The sequence below is a fragment of the Agelaius tricolor genome, unplaced genomic scaffold, assembly GCF_023055355.1.
Source record: "Agelaius tricolor isolate 1412-34295 unplaced genomic scaffold, bAgeTri1.0.p SCAF_5, whole genome shotgun sequence".
In the NCBI taxonomy this organism is placed as follows: Eukaryota; Metazoa; Chordata; class Aves; order Passeriformes; family Icteridae; genus Agelaius; species Agelaius tricolor.
The window spans coordinates 53,056,496-53,077,761 of record NW_027269265.1 but is presented as its reverse complement, the minus strand read 5'-3'; the positions used below and the strand labels follow the sequence as shown (position 1 = coordinate 53,077,761).

The window sequence follows — 21,266 nt, the reverse complement described above, 5'->3', positions numbered from 1 at the left end:
CGTGGGAGAGTCACCCACCCTGGCATTAGGAAAAGCTTTTTGTTCTTTAAACTGCCTCGGGCATTTAAGTCATTAAGGCAGGAAGGGCTTACTCTAAGCAGCTAGAGGATTAGTGGAAGTTATAGGATACTCTCCACTCTAATACTTTCCCTTTTTGCTTCAGCTGTTCTGTATGTGTGAAGCAAAAAGGATGCTACCCTCATAAGAAAGAAGGTCACTGCCACTGTGAGGTCCACAGCCATGGCTATGAGGAAGGAGAAGGTCACAGCCGTCCCTACAGCCACACAAAGGATGATGACAAGGCAGAGAAGGTCGCTGTCACTCCCATGGCCATACACACAGCCACGAGAAAGCCCCAAACCCTTCCTACACGAGTCATTGGCATGGTTATTGGCATGAGAGCAGCTACAGAAGGAGAAGCCACTTTCCACCAGCTCTGTGGGAAGCTGTCCCCATGCACAAGGAGACACGTGTGGCTACCACCCAGCTCAGAGCAATGTCATAGTATGGATAGACAAGGACTGAAGGATCCTGCAAGGAGGTGGACATGCCTGACCTCCTTGTATTCTCCATGCTTTCAACTCAGTTGTTTCAAACCTACCATCTATGTCAAAAGATCATTTACCTATTTAATCCTATTTAATGCTTCTAAAAGCCAACAATTCAAAACGCTGCCCTGCACCTGCCACACAGAGCCAGGAGCACTTCTGGGAGCATTCCCAGCCCGTGCCAAGCAGGAGCACAACTAACTGCAGGGATGAGGGAATATTTTTGTCCAAAGGATGCCTGGTGCCCCGAGCTCCTGTTCCGCGCCCTTAAGCTCAGCCCCATCCCCGACAGCCAGGCTGGCCCGGGGGTTACAGTTCCCCCCGCAGCTCTCCTGGTGCCGGCGGCTGCGCCCCCGCGCCGGGCCCGCCTCCGCCTCCGCGGCCGCGCAAGCGCCGCGCCGAGCCGGGCAGAGCCCAGCCGGGCAGAGCCGGACCGAGCCGAGCCGAGCCGCGCCGAGTCGAGTCGAGCTGCGCCGAGCCGAGGCGGGGCAGGTAGAGCGGCGCCGAATCGGGCAGAGCCGCGCCGCACCGAGTCGAGCCGAGCCGGGGGCAGAGCCGGGACGCGCCGGGGCGCTACCGCCACCACCGCTCCGGAGTGTTCAGCACCGCGGGCACGGACAGCGCCCGCCGCCGGCCATGGAGGCCGCGCCCGCCCCGCCGCCCCGGGAGCCGCGGCCCGAGGGGACGCGCCGCGGTCGCGACCCCGCCTCGCCCAGGTAGGAGCTGCGGGATCGGGAGAGGGGCGCAGAGCCGGTGCCCCGGCGGGTGGGAACTGCCGCCCTGCCGCCACCACCGGTTCTGTGTGTGGAAGTGGTCGTTGCCACCGGGTTTTTCTGGGACCAGGGCCCCCCAGTCTTGCCGAGGTGTGTCCCACCGGAGGTGCGGACAGAGTCCCCCGTAGCCTGCCCAGCTGCCCACCCGCGATTCGGGCTCTGGCGACGTGTGCTGCCCAGCCCGGGTCCTGGTTGCTCCTGCCCTGGGGCCAGGACCACCACGCATAGCTATTCATGCCAGGGGGGGCTTCCTGGTTTGGCCCCGCGGGCAGGTTTCGATCCTGCAACATGGTGTGCTCTCCCTTCTGCAGCAACGGGAGAGCTATTGTTGGGAAGCTCAGCATGTTTCAGACAGAGCCTTATTGCAATCAGCTGTGGGCAAACATGGGTTTCAGTCCAAAGATCTCCTCCATAAACCCCCACATCCCTCATCCCCCTGTGCCATATGCTCCCTTACCTGGTGTCATAAGCCAGATTAGCAGCCACAATCATCAACATTTTCTGGAAACATCAACAAGCCCATAATCATGGGCAAGGAGCCATCCCATATTCACAAGTACATTGGCATTTGTTAGACCAGGGCAATCTGAAGACCTAAGCTCTTCAGGTTCTGCTTGACAGAGCACACCCCGAAGTCAGCAGCACACAAATCCTTTCTGAAAGCCCAAGGGTTCCATTTCTGCCTGGTGCAGGGTATTCACGCTGAGGGAGCCCCACCCGCCCAGGAGCACTGGCAGGGCACTCACTGCTCGTCAGACAGCTCTGGTGTCCCCGGCCAGAGGCTGCCGTGCCCGGGGGTCTCAGTCTCCTGCGACTCTCACACAGTCCAGCACTGGTTTAGACCTTGCTCATTCAGTGGGGGCAAAGCTGTCACTGGAGCCATTTTCTTTGCTTGTCTGAGTACTCCTTGGCCATTCAGACAGGTCTTGAAATGAACAGTACAGCCTGCAAGAGGTAAGATAGAGAGAGTTAAGCCACCTGACACAGATGCATTTCAAATTTCACCCATGCTGCTCACTCAGTCTTAGCTCTGTGGTCTCCATCTTCTGCCCTAGCCAAGGTGGCTCTTCATCATCAACGCTCACTGCATCAGCAAAAAACCACAGATGTCAGAAAACACCACTTTCCTCCTGGCCTCTTTCAGCCTGGGACACTAAGGTGGGGATTTTCTTTTCCTTTCCCTTTCCATTTCACTCCTTTTTTTTTCCTTCAAAACAAGGCTTAGCAAATATGATTTTCCCAGTGCAGACAGAGCTGTTCTGGCACTGAAGGCTGGGTGGGAACCTTGAGCCCTCTGTCTCTGGCTCTATCCCAGCACAAACACCTGTACCCACAGCAGCAGCAGCAGCAGCTGCCTGGCGTAAAGGTAAGGCTGTTTGCACGAGTCAATTGAAAGGTTTATAAAACTAAACTTTTCCTGGCAGACTACGTGGGAAGCAGAGTTTTGCAGTCTCATTAATTTTTCATGATGATTTAACATACTCAGGAGTCTCACTAACAAAAAAACTGTAGGTCTTCTCAAGGGTATGCACGATCCTGCTGCTAGACTGAAAAAGCAAAACAAAAGAACTCTGCAGGAATTGTTCAGTGCACAAGGATTTGCTGCAGCCAGAGGAGGAGATGGATTGCTCAGGAGTGCCTGTCTCTCTCCCTCAGGGAGACAGGGAGCTAGATAACGAGGTGACAGTGAAAGGCAATGAACCCTTCCCTAATCCCAGAGAAAGGGCATTCTTATCTCCTTAGAAAATACAAGGAAAAAAGCTCTTTTTCTCAAGAGCTCCACTGCAGTTTTGCTGGTGGTATGTTCAAAGAGAAATTTAAATTCCATTATAAAAGCACATTCTTAAAAAGTCATTTACAGCTCTCCAGGAAAAAGCTATTAGTCTAGATGGAAGCTGACCTATAGCACATGGATTTAATCCAGAAAGAATTCATATTTCTTTTTCATTGGGGAACACTTGCACAGCTGATATGCAAACAAAACTCTGCTAGAGGAAGGAAAAAAAGGGGAAAGAGAAACAAACTAGCTTTTTTTTTTTTTTTTTTTTTTGCTGAATGAAATTTTGTGGCACTTAATGTCTAATTGAGCAAAGGTTCTTGATGAAAAAGGGCTCTGGTTGTAGGCAAGGCACAGACTTCTGCCATTTTTCTACTTGTTTTTATTCCCCCTTGAGATTCCTCTGGCAACAGGAGAAGTTGTAGTTTGAGTCAGGCATCAGACAGCTCCATTCACTCGGTAGGTGTTTCCCGTCTTTCATATGCAAAGTGCTTCTTTCTTGATCCTCTCTTTAGTATGCAAAGGGGGAAATGATCTATTAAAAAAAAAAAAAGCAGCGCTTATAGAAATGGGTTTGGTGACGAGGGTGGAATTAGGCAGAGAAAGGGGCCATTCCTGCAAAAGGCCGAATATTTTTGGTCCATTACCCTCTCAGAACCTCTCCTGCTGCTCTGGCTTAGAGGGGACAGCAAGACCAGGGAGACCCAAAAACTGGAGTTGCTTAGGAAAAGGAAGGTGATCATATGCTACTATTTCCCTGCCTGCAAAGCTTCCTCTAGCCCAGCTCGGCTCTGTGTGCTGCAGAATGAAACCATCCTGAGGGGAATGTGCTGGGAGCAAGAAGCCAACATGGCATGTTTCCAGGAAAGCACCCTGCTAGGGCCGAGTGAGCAGCTAAAGCCTAAAGCCAGGTCCTGCAGCCATTCTCTGTGGGCAGAAGGATGCTGGTCTCTGGAAGAGGGACATAATCCCTGCCAGGGGGGTGGACTGACAGCATACAGCCCTTGGCTCCTGCCACAAACCCTGTATCCCCCCATTGCTCCACATCCCTGCAGACCTGGAATGGCAGAAAACTGTCTCCTTAGAAATCCTGACCTTCTCTTTCCTGTTTCCTTGTGGGCAGAAGTTCCAGTTCTTTTGCTGGGTCCCCCACATAATGTGGGGTGTTTATGCTCTGGTACTCATCTCAGAGAAGCACTGCTGCACTCAGAGTGGCTTGGGCAGGTCCACAAATTGGATTATTATTCTGTCTAGACATCTCAGGGCAAGAGGCAGGGAAGCAAACAGTGAGAGCAAGACAGCTCACTAGTGTGGGTAACAGGAGCAGTTAACCCTAGTCCATCCTTTCCCTGATACCCCTTCTTTTCTCCTTTCCCAGCATCTCTCTGGTTGCATCCAGCTGTGCCTGGAAAAGAAAATGGAGGCTGTCAGCTGCCTCTGTAGGCTTTTCTGCAGCCAAGACACCATTTCTGGCTGTTTAATCCCAAAGATATCAAATATCTGACACAGCCCAGAGTGGGAATGAATCTTAAAAATAGAAGTCTTTGTCAGTGTCAGTGTGGCAAGCAGAGTCCAGTGTAGTGCTCTGCCCTTTTCTCCCCACGCCTGACAGCAAACAGACATCAAAAATCCCCAGAAACATTTTTCTAACATAGTTCAGGGTCCTGAGGGCCCAAAAAAGTAATAGTGACATGGTTTCAGGCAAAGAAGGAGCAGCCTACGTGTCTGGTGCAGACCTCAGCAGACCAAAGGTTAAGCTCACCAGCACTGCAGCTAATTGGGAGAGCAGCAAGTGGAGACTCGAACTCTGCTGAGCTGCCTGCAGTGATTATCCAAACCCATCATTATTTGCAAGCTCCAGTTTTCCCTGGAGATTGTGGATAGCCAAGGTCACATCGTCATGGAGTCGGAGAGGGGTGAGCATAAGGGAACTCATATCCAGAGGGTGATTGACAGAGCTGTAATTGTTTAGTCTGAGAAAGAGATAATGGAGAGAAGTCACGAGTGAATGATCCAAACTTGCAAAGTTATTCCAGAATCTGAAGTCACTGAGCAGGTCAGGGATTGAGTTAGGAAACGACATGTGGGAGAAGAGCAGAACTTGACAGCATTTCACAGCAAAGATGGTAAACAAGGAGAGTGTGATTTTGTGTGAAATATTAGACTCAACGTTACCAACGTATGTGCAGAAAACCCGGAGGCAATCTGCAATATCCAAGAGTTTGGCATCTGCTTTCCCCACCAGGAGGTTTTGTAGCCAAGGGGTTTGTGGAGGAAGAATTTGTCATTGCATGGTCTCCTGCCTCTCCCTGACCACATTCAAAGTGTATTTTGTAAAAGCCCTTTTGTTCGGTCCAGTGTCACGTACTCACCCTCAGATGAGGCAGACTGGCTAATTAAGTCATGAAAAGCCTCTGGTCCCAGATTACTGTGCAGATACAGTAGTTTAAAGGGATAAGAATTTTGCTTTTCCTTTGAAAAAAAAATCTGAAATATAGTACAGGTGTAGGAACACCAAAACACAATATGTCAGTGCAGTAGTGTCTTTATGAATTATTATGCACTGTAGAACATCACCTATATAAAGTGTGCAGCTAGGGAAAACAACAGGATCAAGGTCGAGGAAAAAGAACTTAGAGGCAACAAAAAGGGAGTCAGAAAAGGTCTAGACCTTGTCAAAGCATAACACTACCATGACCTCAGCTCTGATGAAAATTCCCTGCAGTACAAAACTACAAGCCGCAAAGTCACTGGACACATGGGAGGAGTGGGATGATTTACACTTAAAGCTTGAGAGTGTGGCTTAAGGGACCCTCCGGGTCAGCTGTCCCAAACAACCTCTGCCCCTGCAGCTCACCAGCACTGTAGGGGACATGGTGGTTCAGCATCCTCCCCTCAGGCTGCCACTATAATTAGTAGAGAAGTGCAATGACTAATTGAAGGTGTAATTTTATGTGTTGACTGCCACAGACCCTGATCTTTCCCTGCTCTGTCTGCAGCGCTCCTGCCCCGTGCTGCACCTGAATCCCTCCCCAGGCTCTGATGGGGCTGTAAGAACCCCAAACAAGATTTCAGATTGCATCTCCTGAGCAGCTTTGCTGGCTCTGCATTTGTAATCTCATATATGACAAGTGTGGAATCTCCTGTTGTGAACTACCTTTACACAGAGCTCTAACACAAATCACACGCTTGAAAGGCCAGGTAATCCTGTCACTAATCCACTTGGGACAGGACAGCAAGGACTTCAAGCCTATTGTTGATGTCATTTGACAAGTTCTGTGGGTGACTGGGATATCATTGTCACAGTTCAGGAGCTTCTGCTTTGCCAGCTGCTCTCCCTCTTGCTGTTTTGAACCAGCTCAGTACCTTGATTGCAGCTTAGAGGCAAATGAGCACTGAAACTGGTGGGGACAACCTTATCCAACCTTATCTCACTGAGGTGAGATAAGGTGTGTGCACACACCTGTCTGCTGGTTTTCTGACACCTGCTTCAGCACAGACACCACAACAATTATGGCTTCTGAAGTCAGGACCCAGGAATGTGCTATCTGTGTCTGTAACTGCTGCAGCTTTCATTAGGCTTAGAAACTACATGTAGCATTGGATGGTGGTTAATCAGGCAAGATTTCTCTGTTACTGCTCCCTGGACTAGAACAATGTGCAAGTGAAGCTACGTGTGATGCCTGTGCCATGAGTGTCCACATTGGCAGTGGTGTAGCTGCTACCACAAACATGAGCCTGCTGTAATGATTTTAATGAAATAAGCCCATTTGGTACAATCATGAAATATAGTTTATCAATGTTGATAAACTCAGCTGATGTTGGAAAGTACACAGCACAGACTGCCAAGGCCAATATGTCCTGCTTTCTGGAAAAATAGCAATTTTCAAGCAATACTGAGCTAATAGTATTTTCCAGATTCTTTTGTCTTTAAAAATCTCATGCCAGTTAACTTTGGGTGCAATTCTAGAGACATGTAATCACTAAAATTCTGCCCTTTTCCAAGGCTGTAAGAAAAATATAAAAGATATCCTTTCCCCAACTTTTTACCTTCATTTTTTCCCACATCACACCAGGTGCCTTAGGCTAAAGTTCATCTCACTGCAGTCTTGTTCCAATACTCATAATTCTTTGATGACTTGAGACATTTTGTGATTCTGGCTGGCCTGAACTGTTTGTCCTTTTCAATCCTGGACGCCAGGCACTGCAGCAAGACACATCATTCAGCTGTAAGAGACCATGGCACATGCTCTGAACAAGGACCAGAAACTGCTGGTGTTTGCATCTCTTGGGACAGTAATTCCTAAAGCGTTTTTGGGGTCGTAAGGACCTCAGTCTATGGTGTGTGAAGGGGTTTTTGGTGTCACACATACTAAGCAATCCCTCAAAGTATTATTCAAACTTTCTCAAAGCTAGCAAAACCTCTCAGGCTTCATAAATCAAGAACTATAGGAATGAAATAATGTTTTACATTCCTTGGAGGGAAGAAAGTGTATCCTGCAGAAACCTCATTACTTGGGAACTAGAGTCTGCAAATGTTTTGTCTAAGTAAATTCAGCAGCCAAAGGATAGTCAAGTTTCAAAGGATCTATAGAGATCCCCGTCCATCCCCTTCCTACAAGGTAAGACCAATAAAATTTGTTGCTGTCATCCTTGGGAGATGTGTGTCTAAAAAGTTCCTGAAGAGCCCAGTGGAGCATGCAGACATGGGAGCCATTAAGGAATGTGCCAGGCTGGAGGCTGAAGGCCCTGTTAGATGTTACAGCCCTCAGGTTCACTGCTCAGCTGTGTCAGTGCCAGGGATGACTCACTCTCCTGCTGACCCAACATGGAGCAGTGCCAGTCGTCCTGCAGAGCAATCACACTAATTAATCCTCCCAAGGAGTGCAGATAATTGAGTGGCTTCTTCATATGCAGATTCCTTTAATTTCTGTTTGTCCAGACTTCTGTAATTTCTCTGGGTCCTCAGTTAGGATGCTCCTGGCACAGTGAAATATCCCAGAGAATTTTGGGGTGGGATATTACCCAATTTTTCAAACTTTTGAAGCAACACACGCAAAGGATGGATTACAGAATTCTCCATCACTTGGGATCCCTGAATGAGTCATGGATGTCTTTATAAGAAGCATAATCCAGTTCAGCCCTTAGGCAGACTCCTGGTAGAGGATACAGTGGGTGAGGTTTGACATTTGTGTTATGTGGGAGGTCTGTAAGCATCTCCAGTTTTTGGGATGCAACTCCCCAGCGCAGCCTTTCAACCTCTCCCATTTTACCTTTCCCTTCATTTCTCTCATAGGGAAAAACAAAATGCAGGACCTTGCCAGACCTGCCTTGCCATGCCAGAGATTGGGAATGTTGAGCTCAGCTACAGTGGCACTTCCTGGGAAAAAATCTGCCCAGTCCATCACTGCCCCATTCCTGCATCCCCTGGACTGGGAGAAGACAACCTGCCCTCCTCCAGCCACACGCTTGGGCCAGTCTCCACCCAGTCCAATGGCCAGGTGCCAGCCAGCTGCCAGGACTCACAGCAGCACCACCCGTACCACCCCTGCAGCCAGGAGGAGTCCCGAGGCAGCTACAGCCTGCCCTCGCTCCCTGGGCATGGCGAGAGGCCCGTGCTGTGTTCCCACCTCTCCAGTGGTGATCTTGTGCCAGCCTCCCACCCCGAGGCCTCGGAAACGCCCTGGAAGCAGTGGTCCCCCGGGCAGCGGCGGCCGGTGCAACATCACGTTGTCACAGTCAGGTAAGAGGCACAGGGAGGGCGGCTCAAGAGAGCATCTTCCAGACTCGGTGGGGACAAGTGGGAGGGATGAGCAGGGTCTGAGCTGTGATGGATGAAACGTGGGTTTGCTCTTCAGCTTGGGGCAGTAGCTGCTCCAAAACACACGGAAGGATCCAGTTGGCTCTCTACCTCTGTGTGGGCGTACAGAGAGCAGCCATTCCCATGCCAGGGAGAGGTGGGATTTCCTTCTCAAGGGAGTGGCTGGCTAAAGCCAAGGTCACTCAGTCACTCCTAGGTCATGCAGCTGTGAATAGGCCCATCTTCCTTTACCTCTGTATTTGCTCCCTTTGCACTCCAAGCCACCCAGCTGCCAGTCCTTTATATTGGCAAAGTTCTCAGTGGTGGCAATAGAGTTTGTTCTTTTCCTGCCTTCACAGAAGCTGCTGCCAGTGCTGGGAGGGAGTGGCAGCGGAGGGTAGTAAGCGCTGGCTACAGCTGAGCAGTGAGAGATGCAAAAGGGGGGAACATTATTTGGCTTTCCAGGTTGGGCAGCAACCAGTGTATGAATTCTTTGTTGTCCATGACAGAATCCATTTGTGTGCAGTGCCTGGGTAACAAGAGCCTGAGCTACAACCTCTGCTCCTTCCAGCCAGCACCATCCTTCCTCCTGAGTGTGCCTTTTAGGGTCCACTCCTGGCACAAGAGATCGTGATCCCTTCACTGCTGTAGCCATAGCCACTGAATCCTGATAAAAGATGGCACAGGATTCCTTTCTTGCCTGTGTACAGCATTGCAGTGTTAGGCACAAAGGCCCTTTAGAGTCTCATTTTCCAGCCATTTACACAGGATTTAATTTGCTTGTGTTTGTGTAGAGGAACTGCAGTCAAAGGAGCCTGAGTCCTTTTTATGAATCGTTTTCCTGGATCCTTTTCCTGGATCCTTTTTCACTCATGTGCTATCAACAAAATTGCCAACCACATCCTCTGTAACAGGTTATTTAAGTAGGAAGCACAGCTGGACTGTAAATCCCTGGCAGAGTGTGCAGCACCACCAGTCAGAAAAGTGATAACATAATAATGCCAGAATGAGGTTTTTAATCCAAGCAAATCTGCTTGAAGAGCTATTGTGAGGGAATTAGCACAGGATGGGCAGTGTACTGCTGGAGAGAGACCTCGCTTTGATAATCTGGGGAGGCTTTTGCTCTGCTCCTCTCTGTCCCGAATCTACAGCGCATTAGCGTGACGAGCAAAACACAGAATCATTTATTCCATGAGCCACCTGGAGTGACTCTGCCATGGGGAGCTCTCCTCCACTGCTTCTCCATTTCTCCCACTCATAACAAGGCTAGGAAGGATGAGCTGCCTCAAGGTTGGCTGCTGCAAGGAGGGGGGACCATCTGCCCAACACAGATATTGGAGTGCAGCAGGACCTTCTCCCAGGCTAAGCAGGAGTGTAGGAGGGTGAGAGGAGGAGGGAGCACTGGCTGAGCAGAGCCTGGCACAGCTGTGGAAGGAGGTGGGAGCAGTTCTCTGGAAGCTGTGACCAAGCCAAGGCCGTGCAAGACTGGGGCATGTTTCAAGGGGACATTTCAGTGCAGAGAGAGCAGAACAAAAGGTCCTGGAGATACCTGACCCAACAAGATGCAGCTTTTCTGCCAGGATGCTGGTGGAAGGCTTGTCCTCAGAGATTCATTAACAAACTTTGGATCCCCTGGGGAAGGCTTCTTTATTCCCCCCCTTAGAGCCCTTCAAGTAGGAGTAACAAACGCTCCTCTGTGAAGAAAATCCAAATCAAATATTTTTAGCAGCTCTACTGGCTTTCTGCTCTTATAGCCTGAAAAGACAGTCCTTGGAGGGACCCAGGAAACAAATGAGTCACCTTTTTGGTGAGCTGAGCTAAAGAGAAAATAAAAACTAACTATAGTTGTTGCTAGCCCAGCTCATGAGATTTGAAAAAGAGGTTTGCTTTTGTCAAGAAACACTTTAGGAAGTGCAGGAAAAGCACTTAAACCAGACAGATTTTAATGAATTTCTATAGGCCTGCATTGCTAATGTCCAGTACTCTCTGGAAGGTTTTCTGAGAGGGACTAAAGGAGTGACTACATGGCTTCCCATCCTGTTTGGTTAAAATGGGAGAGGAAAAGGCTCTTTTATTCATTAAACTAATTCACACAGTGACAGAACTGTGTCAGCACTGGCTCACCTTGGTGCTTACAGTGCTGCAAGGGTTAATCTGCTCAGGGATCAGCCCAGCACTGGGCTTCTCAGGAAAATAATAAATGAACACATCTTTTTTCCTTTCTGTCTGCAGACATGACAAAGCTTTCAGGATGCCAAAAAGGTATGTTTAACAGCAAAAGCTTCTTGTCCTTGTACCCTGTGATCAGTGCTCTCCTGTCCTGCTATTAGGAGAAGCAGAGTGCTACTGCTGGTGACATCCCAGCAGGGCCGGCTCCAGAGGCGAGGTCAGCGCTCCTGGGGCTTTCCACTCCTTGGAAAAATCTCCATTTGCTTGTGAGATCAATTTAACCTGCATTAATGAATAGTAACGCTGTCTCAGTAGCTGTTCTTGGGCAGGTGCCTGGCTCTAACCCATACAGTAGCTTTATATATATATATATATATATATAAAATAATTCTATATATATGTGTGTGTGTGTGTAAGATTAATCCAGCTTGTCTTATCAGAGGAGCAATAAGGAAAAGAGCCCATCCATGAAATAAACTCATCTTTTCAAAAGAGAGAAATTTTAAAATATATTTATCAAAATTAAAATAATTTGATTGCCTTCTACTTCTGTTTAAAATCTGACTTTTGTAAACTATTGCTTCTGGATGGTTTGGATAAGCACCTTCTGTCATCAGTGACTGCAGCTGATTTTTTTTTGTGCTTTTTTCTGGTAATTGGACATGGAAATATCCAAAATAGCCTCCAGAAATTAGGTACTCTAATGAGTGAAGAGCAGTTTTGGTCATTTTTATAGTAAAGACTTCATCTATGAAAACAAACTTGATAAGGCAATTGTAAATTGAAAAAAAACCGGCCAAATAACAAAAAACTCAAAAGTCATGTGAAAAGCTGCTTGAAGTGCTTGGGATGACTTCTAATTATCTAATAGCTGCAGTGGAGTCCCAGGCAAAAGGAGGAAAAGAGCAGGCAAGGAGAAACATTCCATCTCAAATAAAGTTCATAACTATTCCACTTGCCTTCACAAATATTTGTCAGCTATTTTTGAACAAAGAATTTCTTCTATTTCAGAAGTACATCAGAACACAAAAGAACTAGCCTGCCAAACCAGAGCAGGAACCCATTCTGCTATCTTACATCTCAATTGATATTTCCGAGGAAGACAAAAATCTTGACACAGTAAAATTTGCACTGGTAAAAAATGTGGGAGAGTAACTTTCCTAGATCATCCTATATGTGAGACAGTTTGTCCCCAAGGAAAAACAGAACTTGGAGAGAAAACTTTATACAAGCTCCTTAAGAACAAAAGTAACTGACAAATAATACTTGGGCCAGAGTAAGCTGCTTCCCTGGAAGGGTTTTGATGTCATCAAAATTTTGTGATACATCATTAAAATTGAATGCATTCTAGTGAATATGTATGAATTTAAAGCAGTGTCTAAATACACTAATTTAGACCAATGACAGTGGGCTTACTTGGGTCAGTTACCTTCAAAGACTCTTCAGAATTATCCAAAGATTTCTCAGGGTCCAGTTTGGAAATCTGTAGCCTAAACTGTTGCAGCCACCAGCTGACATTGCACAATCTGGGGGAAATTAAGAGGCTCTTTCTAAATGCAATCTTTGAACTTAAATGTTTAAAGCTTCATTTTGCTTGAGGACTCAAGAGTCTGGTTTTTATTATTTCTGATTGAAAAAGCTGGAAAACGCAGAGAGGCAAAATGTAATTACCCGAGTTAATTAGAGCTGCCTGCAAATATCCAGTTAGAGGTGTAATATGTTCATTAATAGCTGCACTAGAGCCTCCAAGCTTCACAGTAAATAACTGTGCAAACCAGAGAGCCTGATTTTTTCCTTCCAGTTACTCACAGCTCATTGGCTCAAGAGCAGGTTTTGTGCTCAGAGCAGAAGCATCTTACCAGCTGCATTTTCTCTCCTCCTGCTGTGTGCAGTTACTCGCAGCTGATGGCGGAGTGGCCGCTGGCCGTGCTGGTGCTGTGCTCTGTGGCGGCGACGATCTGCACTGCAGCTGGGCTGCTGCTTGGGAACCTGCCTGACTTTTCAGAGCCCCTAATGGTAAGTGCCTACAGCTCAGGGATCAATAGGAATGTAAGGAAAATCCACGCCCAACCAGTGATATCAATCATCCCTTCAAGATGAGCAGAATGTGCCAGTCCTGCACAGCTGCCCCTGACACACAGGGAGAACACAGCCCGTGCTCATCCCTGAGCCACGCTGTGCACTCCCACCAGTGCCCTCACTCCAGTGTGGAGACAATGCCAACACAAACTGGGATTGCTCCCTTTGCTCCCTTTCCAAGGCTGGAAGGCTGGGATTGCCCACAGTGAATAGCTAGGCTTGGCAGAGACCGGATATAGGAGCTGGCTTTGGCTCCTACAGTCTGTGCATGAGGCTTTTGGAGAGCATGCCCTGTTCTGAGCACTATGCACATGGAATGTTTTCCATAAGGAATGCCACATTCCCTAAAATCATCCCTGCCTCTGGCTCATGGAGGAATCTTGAGAAAATAAGAATACACTAGAGTTTGTCCACAAAAAGGAGAATTGGTGCCATTTCTGTAAGGGACTACTACACTTAAAAAGGAGGAGAAACTCTTAGGAGATCAGGGAGGGATAATTGTAGCCATTGTTGACAGGAAGGGAAAGAGAAGGGGATAGGGAAAGGAAAGGGAAAAGGAAAGGGAAAGGGAAAGGGAAAAGGTTCATATTTTTTCTCTTATCTCTGGGATGCAGTATTTCCAGGGGAAGTTCAATTTGTGTGTCTCTCCAAGATGCAGTAATAGTCTCCTACAGTTTCCATGTGCTGGAGGAGGCCTAAGGACAGCTGAGCTGTGACAAAGCCCTTTTCCTTGGTGCAGGGTTTTGAGCCACGGGACACTGACATTGGCAGGAAGCTCATTGTGTGGAGGAATATCGAGAGCCATACAGGCTACAAGAAGACTCTTTCCCTTTCTCCCTATGCCAAGAAGAAAAGGTATTTGAGCTTGGTTTGGGGGATTTGAGGAATATGTTGGTTGTAAAATCACATATTCAATATTCCAAAATATTTATGTGAATTCCATACATCCTATGCTTAAAAGCAACTGAGGCATTGGAGGGTTTGAAGTCCTTGTGCCTGCAATGGATTTAGGCTCCCTATTGCTGTGTCTGGCACCAGAGCCTTGTCAGTGAATGTAACTCCCAGCCAGACACTCTCTTGTTAATAATCACAGTTATTAACAATAATCTGCCCTCTTGCTAGCTATGATGACCTTGGCATTGGCAGAGGACAGAAGGCTGCTCAGGGAGAACAAGCGGCGAGGACACGGAGAATGGTGGAAACCATCTATGGAGCAGATGGATTCTTCTGTGGTCCCCCAGGTGACTGAAATCTTGATGAGGCAGTAAATACTGCAAACCCAGAACTCAACTGACAGAACTGTCAGAGTTCAGGACACAGGGAATACTCTGAATTTGCTCTAAGCAAGCAGTGTGTGCAATTCCTCCTCTGAGAGCTCTGACAGTGCCCTCCCAGCACTTCATATGTCAGCGGTCACAAAAGGCTGGTTCAGAAATTCTGAAGAGTTATTTCTCCTTCTTAACTCTTTGCCATATTTCTTGTTTTCCCTTTAGAAATATACTTTGCAAGCACACATTAAAGGACCAATGTTTTCACCATTTACCCATATCAAAAGTGAATACCCTGAAAAAACAGCACATGCCCCGCTTGCTGTCTGCTCCCTCCCCTTGTCTGCTCCCTCTCCCTCTCCCTCTCTGTTCCTTCCTTCTTTTCTTCTTGAAAAATGTACATGGCAGTAAAATCTGGAGACAAAACCAGAAAACTCCAACACCCCCCAGATTTGTCCCAAAATGTGCACTAGTAAGTAGAAAGAAGAACAGCATTAAGATATTTTTGTTCTGTTCCCTGCCTTCTATCTACCCCTGGATACAAGTCACACACCAAACCCACAGGTCCTTGGGGGTTTTTGGCTGAGCTTCAGCTCCTCCTTTGTTCCAGGGATGGATGCAGAACCAGATGCCAGCAGTCACTAAAGGCAAGCTGACATTTGATTTTGAAAAGGCCCTGATGCTGCTGACCTATTTCAAGGGGCAGGGGTGAGGTCACACAAGGCACATGCTCACTACTGTCTTGTGACCTGCTTCCCTCCAGGGAGCCCTCCAGAGCAGTCCTACAGACAGAGATATATATTTATTTTTTCTGTGAAGACAGAGTCTACTTCAAACAGCCTGGCTGATTCATCTTCATTACCTCATTTTATGATTTTTTTTCATCTTCTTTATTTCAGAAAAGAGCTATTCCCAGCTGGTATTTATGTCCACAACTGCTGGGAGCTTATGGAACTTGCAAGCAATTCAGTCTATGTGTCAAATGGAACAAGACAAGGTCAGTGATGGCAGGAAGAACACATGTACAGGCTGTCTCTTTTCTGTCTGCTGCAATCTTTGATGTCTTGCTGAGAGGATGCCAGACAAAAAACAGGCTATGCAACAGGTTTCACCTGGAGGATTCCAAAACATTTCACCTACTTGGCAATATGGGGATGATCCCACCTGCCAGTTGCAAATTCAACAAGAATAAATGGAGACTGAACAGGAGCTGGTCCAGAAGCTAAAGGTGTCCATCAGAAGCTGCTGAGGATTTTGGGCAGCAGAACATAATTACAGAAATTGAGCTACCAGCTTGGAGACTGGTTGCAAGTTTTGTAAGTGGAAAGTTTAATTGGATGAGCTGTATTTGCTATAGGAGCCAAAATTTCAAATCTGCAGTTATAAAATATAAATAATGGACAGGGTTTGATTTTTGCAAAAGGCTACCAACTTTCCAAAACTTTGGTGTTTGGGATTTGTCCCTAGGAGGATGGCCAGGGATCGGTGGTACACCTTGCATAAAGGGAAAAGAGGGAAAAGAGGAGAGGAGAGGAGAGGAGAGGAGAGGAGAGGAGAGGAGAGGAGAGGAGAGGACAGGACAGGACAGGACAGGACAGGACAGGACAGGACCGGACAGGACCGGAGAATTACTGCAGTGAGTAAGGAACACTGAGGCTGCAAGAGAAGGTCTGACCTGATGCCCCCTCGTGTTTTTCAGATACGCTCCCACGTGCATTTTAGAGACCTCTGCCAGCGCACTGAAGCCAATGAATGCTGCCCGAGCTGGTCCCTGGGGAACTACATTGCTGTCCTGTACAACAGGTCTTCATGTCTGGAGATAACCCAAGGGGACATCTCCCACACCCTGGCCCTGCTGCGTGCCTGTGCTCCAGACTACCACCGAGGTGTCCTCACTCCCTCCTGCATTGGGCCCGAAGCTGCCAGACAGAAGCACTCTCAGTGTGCCCAAGTCCCAGAAAAATGTACCCGCTTCAATGCCATCTACCAGCTGCTTCACTTCCTGGTTGACAGGGACTTTCTCAGTCCCCAGACAATGGAGTACCAAGTGCCCTCTCTGAAATACAGCCTGCTTTTCCTGCCTACAAGAAAAGGTGCATCTATGATGGGGATCTACTTAGACAACCTTGAAACCTGGGATCTGTTTGATAACTACACATCTATCACTGGAATGGACCTGGGCCTTAAACAGAAACTATTCCAGCACTACCTTTTACTCGATACTAAGTATCCGGTCCTGGCAATATTAGCTATTTTTCTAAGCATTTCTTTTTATTTACGCTCAGTGTTTATTACCCTGATGGTCTTGCTCGCTGTTGTCAGTTCTTTGATGATCTCCTACTTCTTGTACAAGGTGGCCTTCAGATTCACCTATTTCCCTTTTGTAAACCTGACAGCAGTCATCATTCTCAGCAGCATTTGTGCCAACCACACTTTTGTCTTCTTTGACCTGTGGAACCTCAGCAAGAGCCAGAACCCTTCCGCCGGGCTTGCTCAGTGGGTGAGTCAAACCATGCACCATTTTGCCTATCTCATGCTGGCCTCGTGCTTCACAACTGGTGCTGCCTTCTACGCCAGCTACATCAGCAACATCACAGCCATCCGCTGCTTTGCTGTCTACATGGGTACCTCAGTGCTGGTGAACCTGGTTTTCATGATGACCTGGCTGCCCTCTTCGGCCGTGCTCTACGAGCGCTACATTGCAACGACCTGCGTTTACAAGCCAGAAGCCTACTGGAACAACAGCAGCCACAAGAGAGTGGCTCTCTCCGTCCATTACATCCTCCGGGCTCTCCAGAACACACTGTCTGAAACCTCCAAGCTGCTCTTTGAAAAGCTTCTGCCTTGCGGGGTCATCAAGTTTCGGTACATCTGGATCTGCTGGTTTGCTGCCTTAGCCATAGGAGGTGCCTACATTTCCTGTTCCAACCCCAAACTCAAACTCCCGACTCTGGAGACATCGTCCGTCCAAGTGTTCAGGCTGAGCCATCCCTTTGAGAGGTACGATTCCGAGTACTGCCACCAGTTCATGTTTGAGAGGCTGGAGCACGGAGAAGGGCAGCGTATGCCTGTCACCGTAGTCTGGGGCATTCTGCCTGTGGATAATGGGGACCATTTCAATCCAAAAAGCAATGGTACCCTAGTGACAGACACCACCTTTACCATCCAAAACCCTGATGCCCAGAAGTGGCTCCTTGAATTCTGCCAAAAAGTGAAGAACAAAACATTCTATTACCCTGATGCAGAACAGAAATCTACTGTGTGCTTCATGGAGGAGTTCCTCAGGTGGATGAACAGTCGCCAGTGCTCCCAGCGAGACCACAGCTTCAACCTTTGCTGTAACCAGTTCTCCTTCCCTTACAGAAGCGAAGTCTTCCTGCACTGCATCAAAATGATGCTCCTGGAAGAGGGCAGGGAAGGGGCAGAAACATATGATATGGGCCTCAGGTTTGATGGGGAGGGAAATGTCGCTGCCTTAGTGCTGCAGTTTCAAACTATCTATCATTATACCTTCAACTACAGCAGAGCCAAACAATTCTATGAGGAAATCAGCCTCTGGATAACAGAGGAAATGAAAACTGCCCCTGTGGGGCTTCAGAATGGATGGTTTACCAGTAAACTAGAGCTGTACAACCTCCAGCACAGTCTCAGCACAGAAACCATGGTGGTCATGGGGCTCTCCATAGCCATTTCCTTCGTGGTGCTGCTGCTCACGACCTGGAACGTTCTCCTTAGCATTTTCTCCGTTACTGCCATTGCAGGCACCGTCCTGGTAACCACTGGCCTCTTGGTCCTCTTGGAGTGGCAGCTCAACGCAGTGGAGTCTCTCTTCATTTCAGCTGCAGTAGGTCTCTCTGTTGACTTCACTGTCAACTACTGCATCTCCTATCACCTGTGCCCCCATTCCGACCGCCTGAGCCGAGTGGCCTTTTCCCTGAAGCAGATGAGTTGTGCCACAGCCATGGCAGCTTCTGCTCTCTTCTCTGCAGGGGTCATTATGCTGCCTGCCACAGTCCTGGCATACAGGAAGCTGGGCATATTCATCATGATGATCAATTGTATCAGCTGTGGGTTTGCCAGCCTCTTCTTCCAGTCGCTCTGCTGCTTCTTCGGCCCGGAGAAGAATTGTGGGCAAATCCTCTGGCCTTGTGCCCACACCATGAAAGATTACTCTGATGACTCCGGGCCGAACGGAAACTTTGCCTGTGGGGGCAGCGAGAAGCAAAACCGGTTGCGGAAGGTCCAGGAGTCCAACACTGCAAACGAGCAATATGAGCTCCAACCCTTGTCCAGGAAACTCAGCGACAGTTTTGACAACAGCACTTCCACAAGCAAGCTGTCCAACCGGCCCTCTGTGCTCTCTGAAGACATACAAGTTGAAGACAACAGATGCCCTCGAGTGGGAACGCACCCCTCCCTGGAAAGAGAGAGACAGAGTCTGCAGGACACGCTTGGGGACCAGCAGGTCAGCCTGTGCCAGTGTCCCGCCTTGCAAACTTCCTCTCCTTACAAGCACAGCACCTCAGAAACAGAAATTCACAGGGAGAGACTCTGCCGAGATTGCCGCTGTCAAAAGTATGGTCTGAAAGCATGGGATGGGTCTGGGCTGGACCACATCCAGCCAGCTGGCATGAAAGAAGAAGGGCAGCTCAATAAATCCCAGTGCTCCAGTGACACTGCCCAGCAGCAGTCAGATTATACCTCAGACCACAGCCCTCTCCCTGCTGCTGACATCTACAAAATTCACAGATGCCTTTGTTCTCTTGGCAGCTCTTTTGATATGCTCAACATCTCCAGCGAGACGTCAATCAGCGATTTCGAGCAAGGCCTGAAGCTCGCTGAATCAGCCAGTTCCTGTCCCGATGCCTTAGAGCTGTCTGACTCCTACGGTAACGCCGAGCGAGGTTACCTGAACGGGAAGAGAGATACCCTGCGGCTGGACCTGAGGGAGACTGTCTTTGATGTCTCTCCAGCTGCATCACAGAACAGCTCCTCGTGGAAAAATCGGTTTGGATTGGGGAACGAAGGGCCGGTCGTGCTGCCCAACAGCCAGCCAGACATGCCTGATGTCTGGATCAAACGATCCAGTGCACAAAGTTCTGGTTACAACAGCTGAGACCTCGCAGAAAGCAAAGCTGCTGCCAGGGAAAGGGGAAGCCTGAATGTCCTTAGAGCTGTAAATATAAATTTTTTCCTCCCACCTCTCCTAGAGCTGAGACTGAGACTATTTCTTAGTATTTCAGCTGTGTAAAACGTGTGTTTTCACAGGAATCAGCAGATGTGATGCCAGTGAGGATGTGAGAGCCATCATGATGGACTACAAGCCCTTTGACTTCCAGTGTGTGGTGCCATGTTCACAGCTGTTCACAGGACTTACCGAGTACACCTGGTTTGTCATTTCCTACAAGGTGATTAGGTTTTGTTTGCTTGAGATAAATAATGAAGCCCCCCAGGTATTTAATGACAGAGAAAGAGAGCTCATGTTAAAAAACAAAAAAATAAAAAAATCCCAAAACTGAACTACTGAAAATCTAGGTATCAAGTGAAGTGTGTTGTGAATAATAAAAAATAAAGTATTTAATTTTCTATTTTATGCAAAGTCCAGATCTACAGACCCCAGCAAAATAGCTCAGATATTACAAAAAGTCCTGTCAAGACTTCTGAGTTGACACAGCCTCTTCCTGACTGTGGAGGAGGCTGCAGAATCCAGCCCAAATCTATTTCCAGTAACAACTTCTGCTTGTTTTATCTGAAGGAATTCTAATACTGCCAAAGATTTTCAGTGTGAATTTCCTCCTTGAGGGATTAAGTCCTTGTCCCCCCCAGACTCAGGTGCCTTGTTGTGTCCTCTTTACAGAGTGTTTCCACTCAAGGCATTCCCCTCAAACATGCAACTTTTTAAAATTCACATATCTGGTGAATCTTGAATTTTAGGGTTCTTCCCCTCTCTACCAGAAACAAACAGGAAAACAAACATTTATTTGCCCTTATTTGTTGAAAAATAAAACATTCTCTCTACAAGTTGACATACAATAAATGCTTATAAGAACCTTTCCTAAAATCTGTGTGATGCTTCATTGTCACCAAGAGCACTGTGCTTATTCATCTTTTAAGTGCCCAATATATTTTCCAAAGGGAAGTACACATCTTTAAAATACTTATTCTTCTGACATTCACGAGTTATCCCTGTGCTGTGGGAGACAGACAGCAACTCCCTGATATCCATTAGGGACATGGACTTTTAAAGCTAATACCAGAGTTTGAAACGTGTCAAACATGTCAGTTGCGTGGTTCTGTATTTTTCACGTTTCAGTTTTAGGGTTTTATTTTGAGATTGTCATAGTGAATGTTCAGATGGGTATTTAGGCAGCCAAAGCCACCCTCAGGCTGGAACTGCAGCATCCTCCTCCAGGAGCTGCTCGCCTTTGCTATTGGGAGAGATTGCCCATCCATTAAGAAAACTATGTTAGCAAACACTGCAAAAAATGTCTTTAAGTCGGGAAACATTTCATACAGAAGCCTCATTTCACCTTGCAGCATTAGAGGACAATTTTAGTACCTCACACACCAACAGACCGGCACCCTCACAGCTTTTGACTCCTGCACGTCCGCACAGACGGCCACAAACCCCTTGATCTTCGGGCTTCGAGTGCCCAAACCACAGGGTGAGGCAGTGAGAGGCAGTGGGAAGCAGTGGAGGAAGGAAAGAAGGAAAGAAAGAAGGAAGGAAGGAACTGCGCTCCGCCTTTCCCTGAGGGCAGGAGCCTCGCGCGCGGCTGTTGCCCCCGTAATGGCGGCCAACGCCTACCCTGAGGGCGGGGGCGCGAGGCAGAAACGGCGCGAAGCAGGAAA

General features: G+C 47.9%; 1 protein-coding gene across 1 annotated transcript; it reads left to right on the top strand.

Moving 5' to 3' along the window:
• Positions 1-917: 917 nt before the first annotated feature.
• Positions 918-20,475, top strand: DISP2 (dispatched RND transporter family member 2). The gene is made up of 8 exons (XM_071428067.1): positions 918-1,264; positions 8,395-8,841; positions 11,131-11,160; positions 12,960-13,083; positions 13,886-14,001; positions 14,269-14,387; positions 15,314-15,411; positions 16,114-20,475. The coding sequence occupies exons 1-8, from the start codon at positions 1,185-1,187 to the stop codon at positions 19,528-19,530; spliced, it is 4,431 nt and encodes a 1,476-aa protein (XP_071284168.1). The 5' UTR covers positions 918-1,184; the 3' UTR covers positions 19,531-20,475.
• The last annotated feature ends 791 nt before the right edge of the window (positions 20,476-21,266 follow it).

Excerpts from the sequence above, each read along its gene's own strand:
- DISP2 (XM_071428067.1), top strand. The coding sequence starts at position 1,185 with ATGGAGGCCGCGCCCGCCCCGCCGCCCCGGGAGCCGCGGCCCGAGGGG. Across the intron at positions 14,002-14,268 it reads CCCTATGCCAAGAAGAAAAG|CTATGATGACCTTGGCATTG; the intron begins GTATTTGAGCTT and ends CCCTCTTGCTAG. Across the intron at positions 15,412-16,113 it reads GTCAAATGGAACAAGACAAG|ATACGCTCCCACGTGCATTT; the intron begins GTCAGTGATGGC and ends CGTGTTTTTCAG.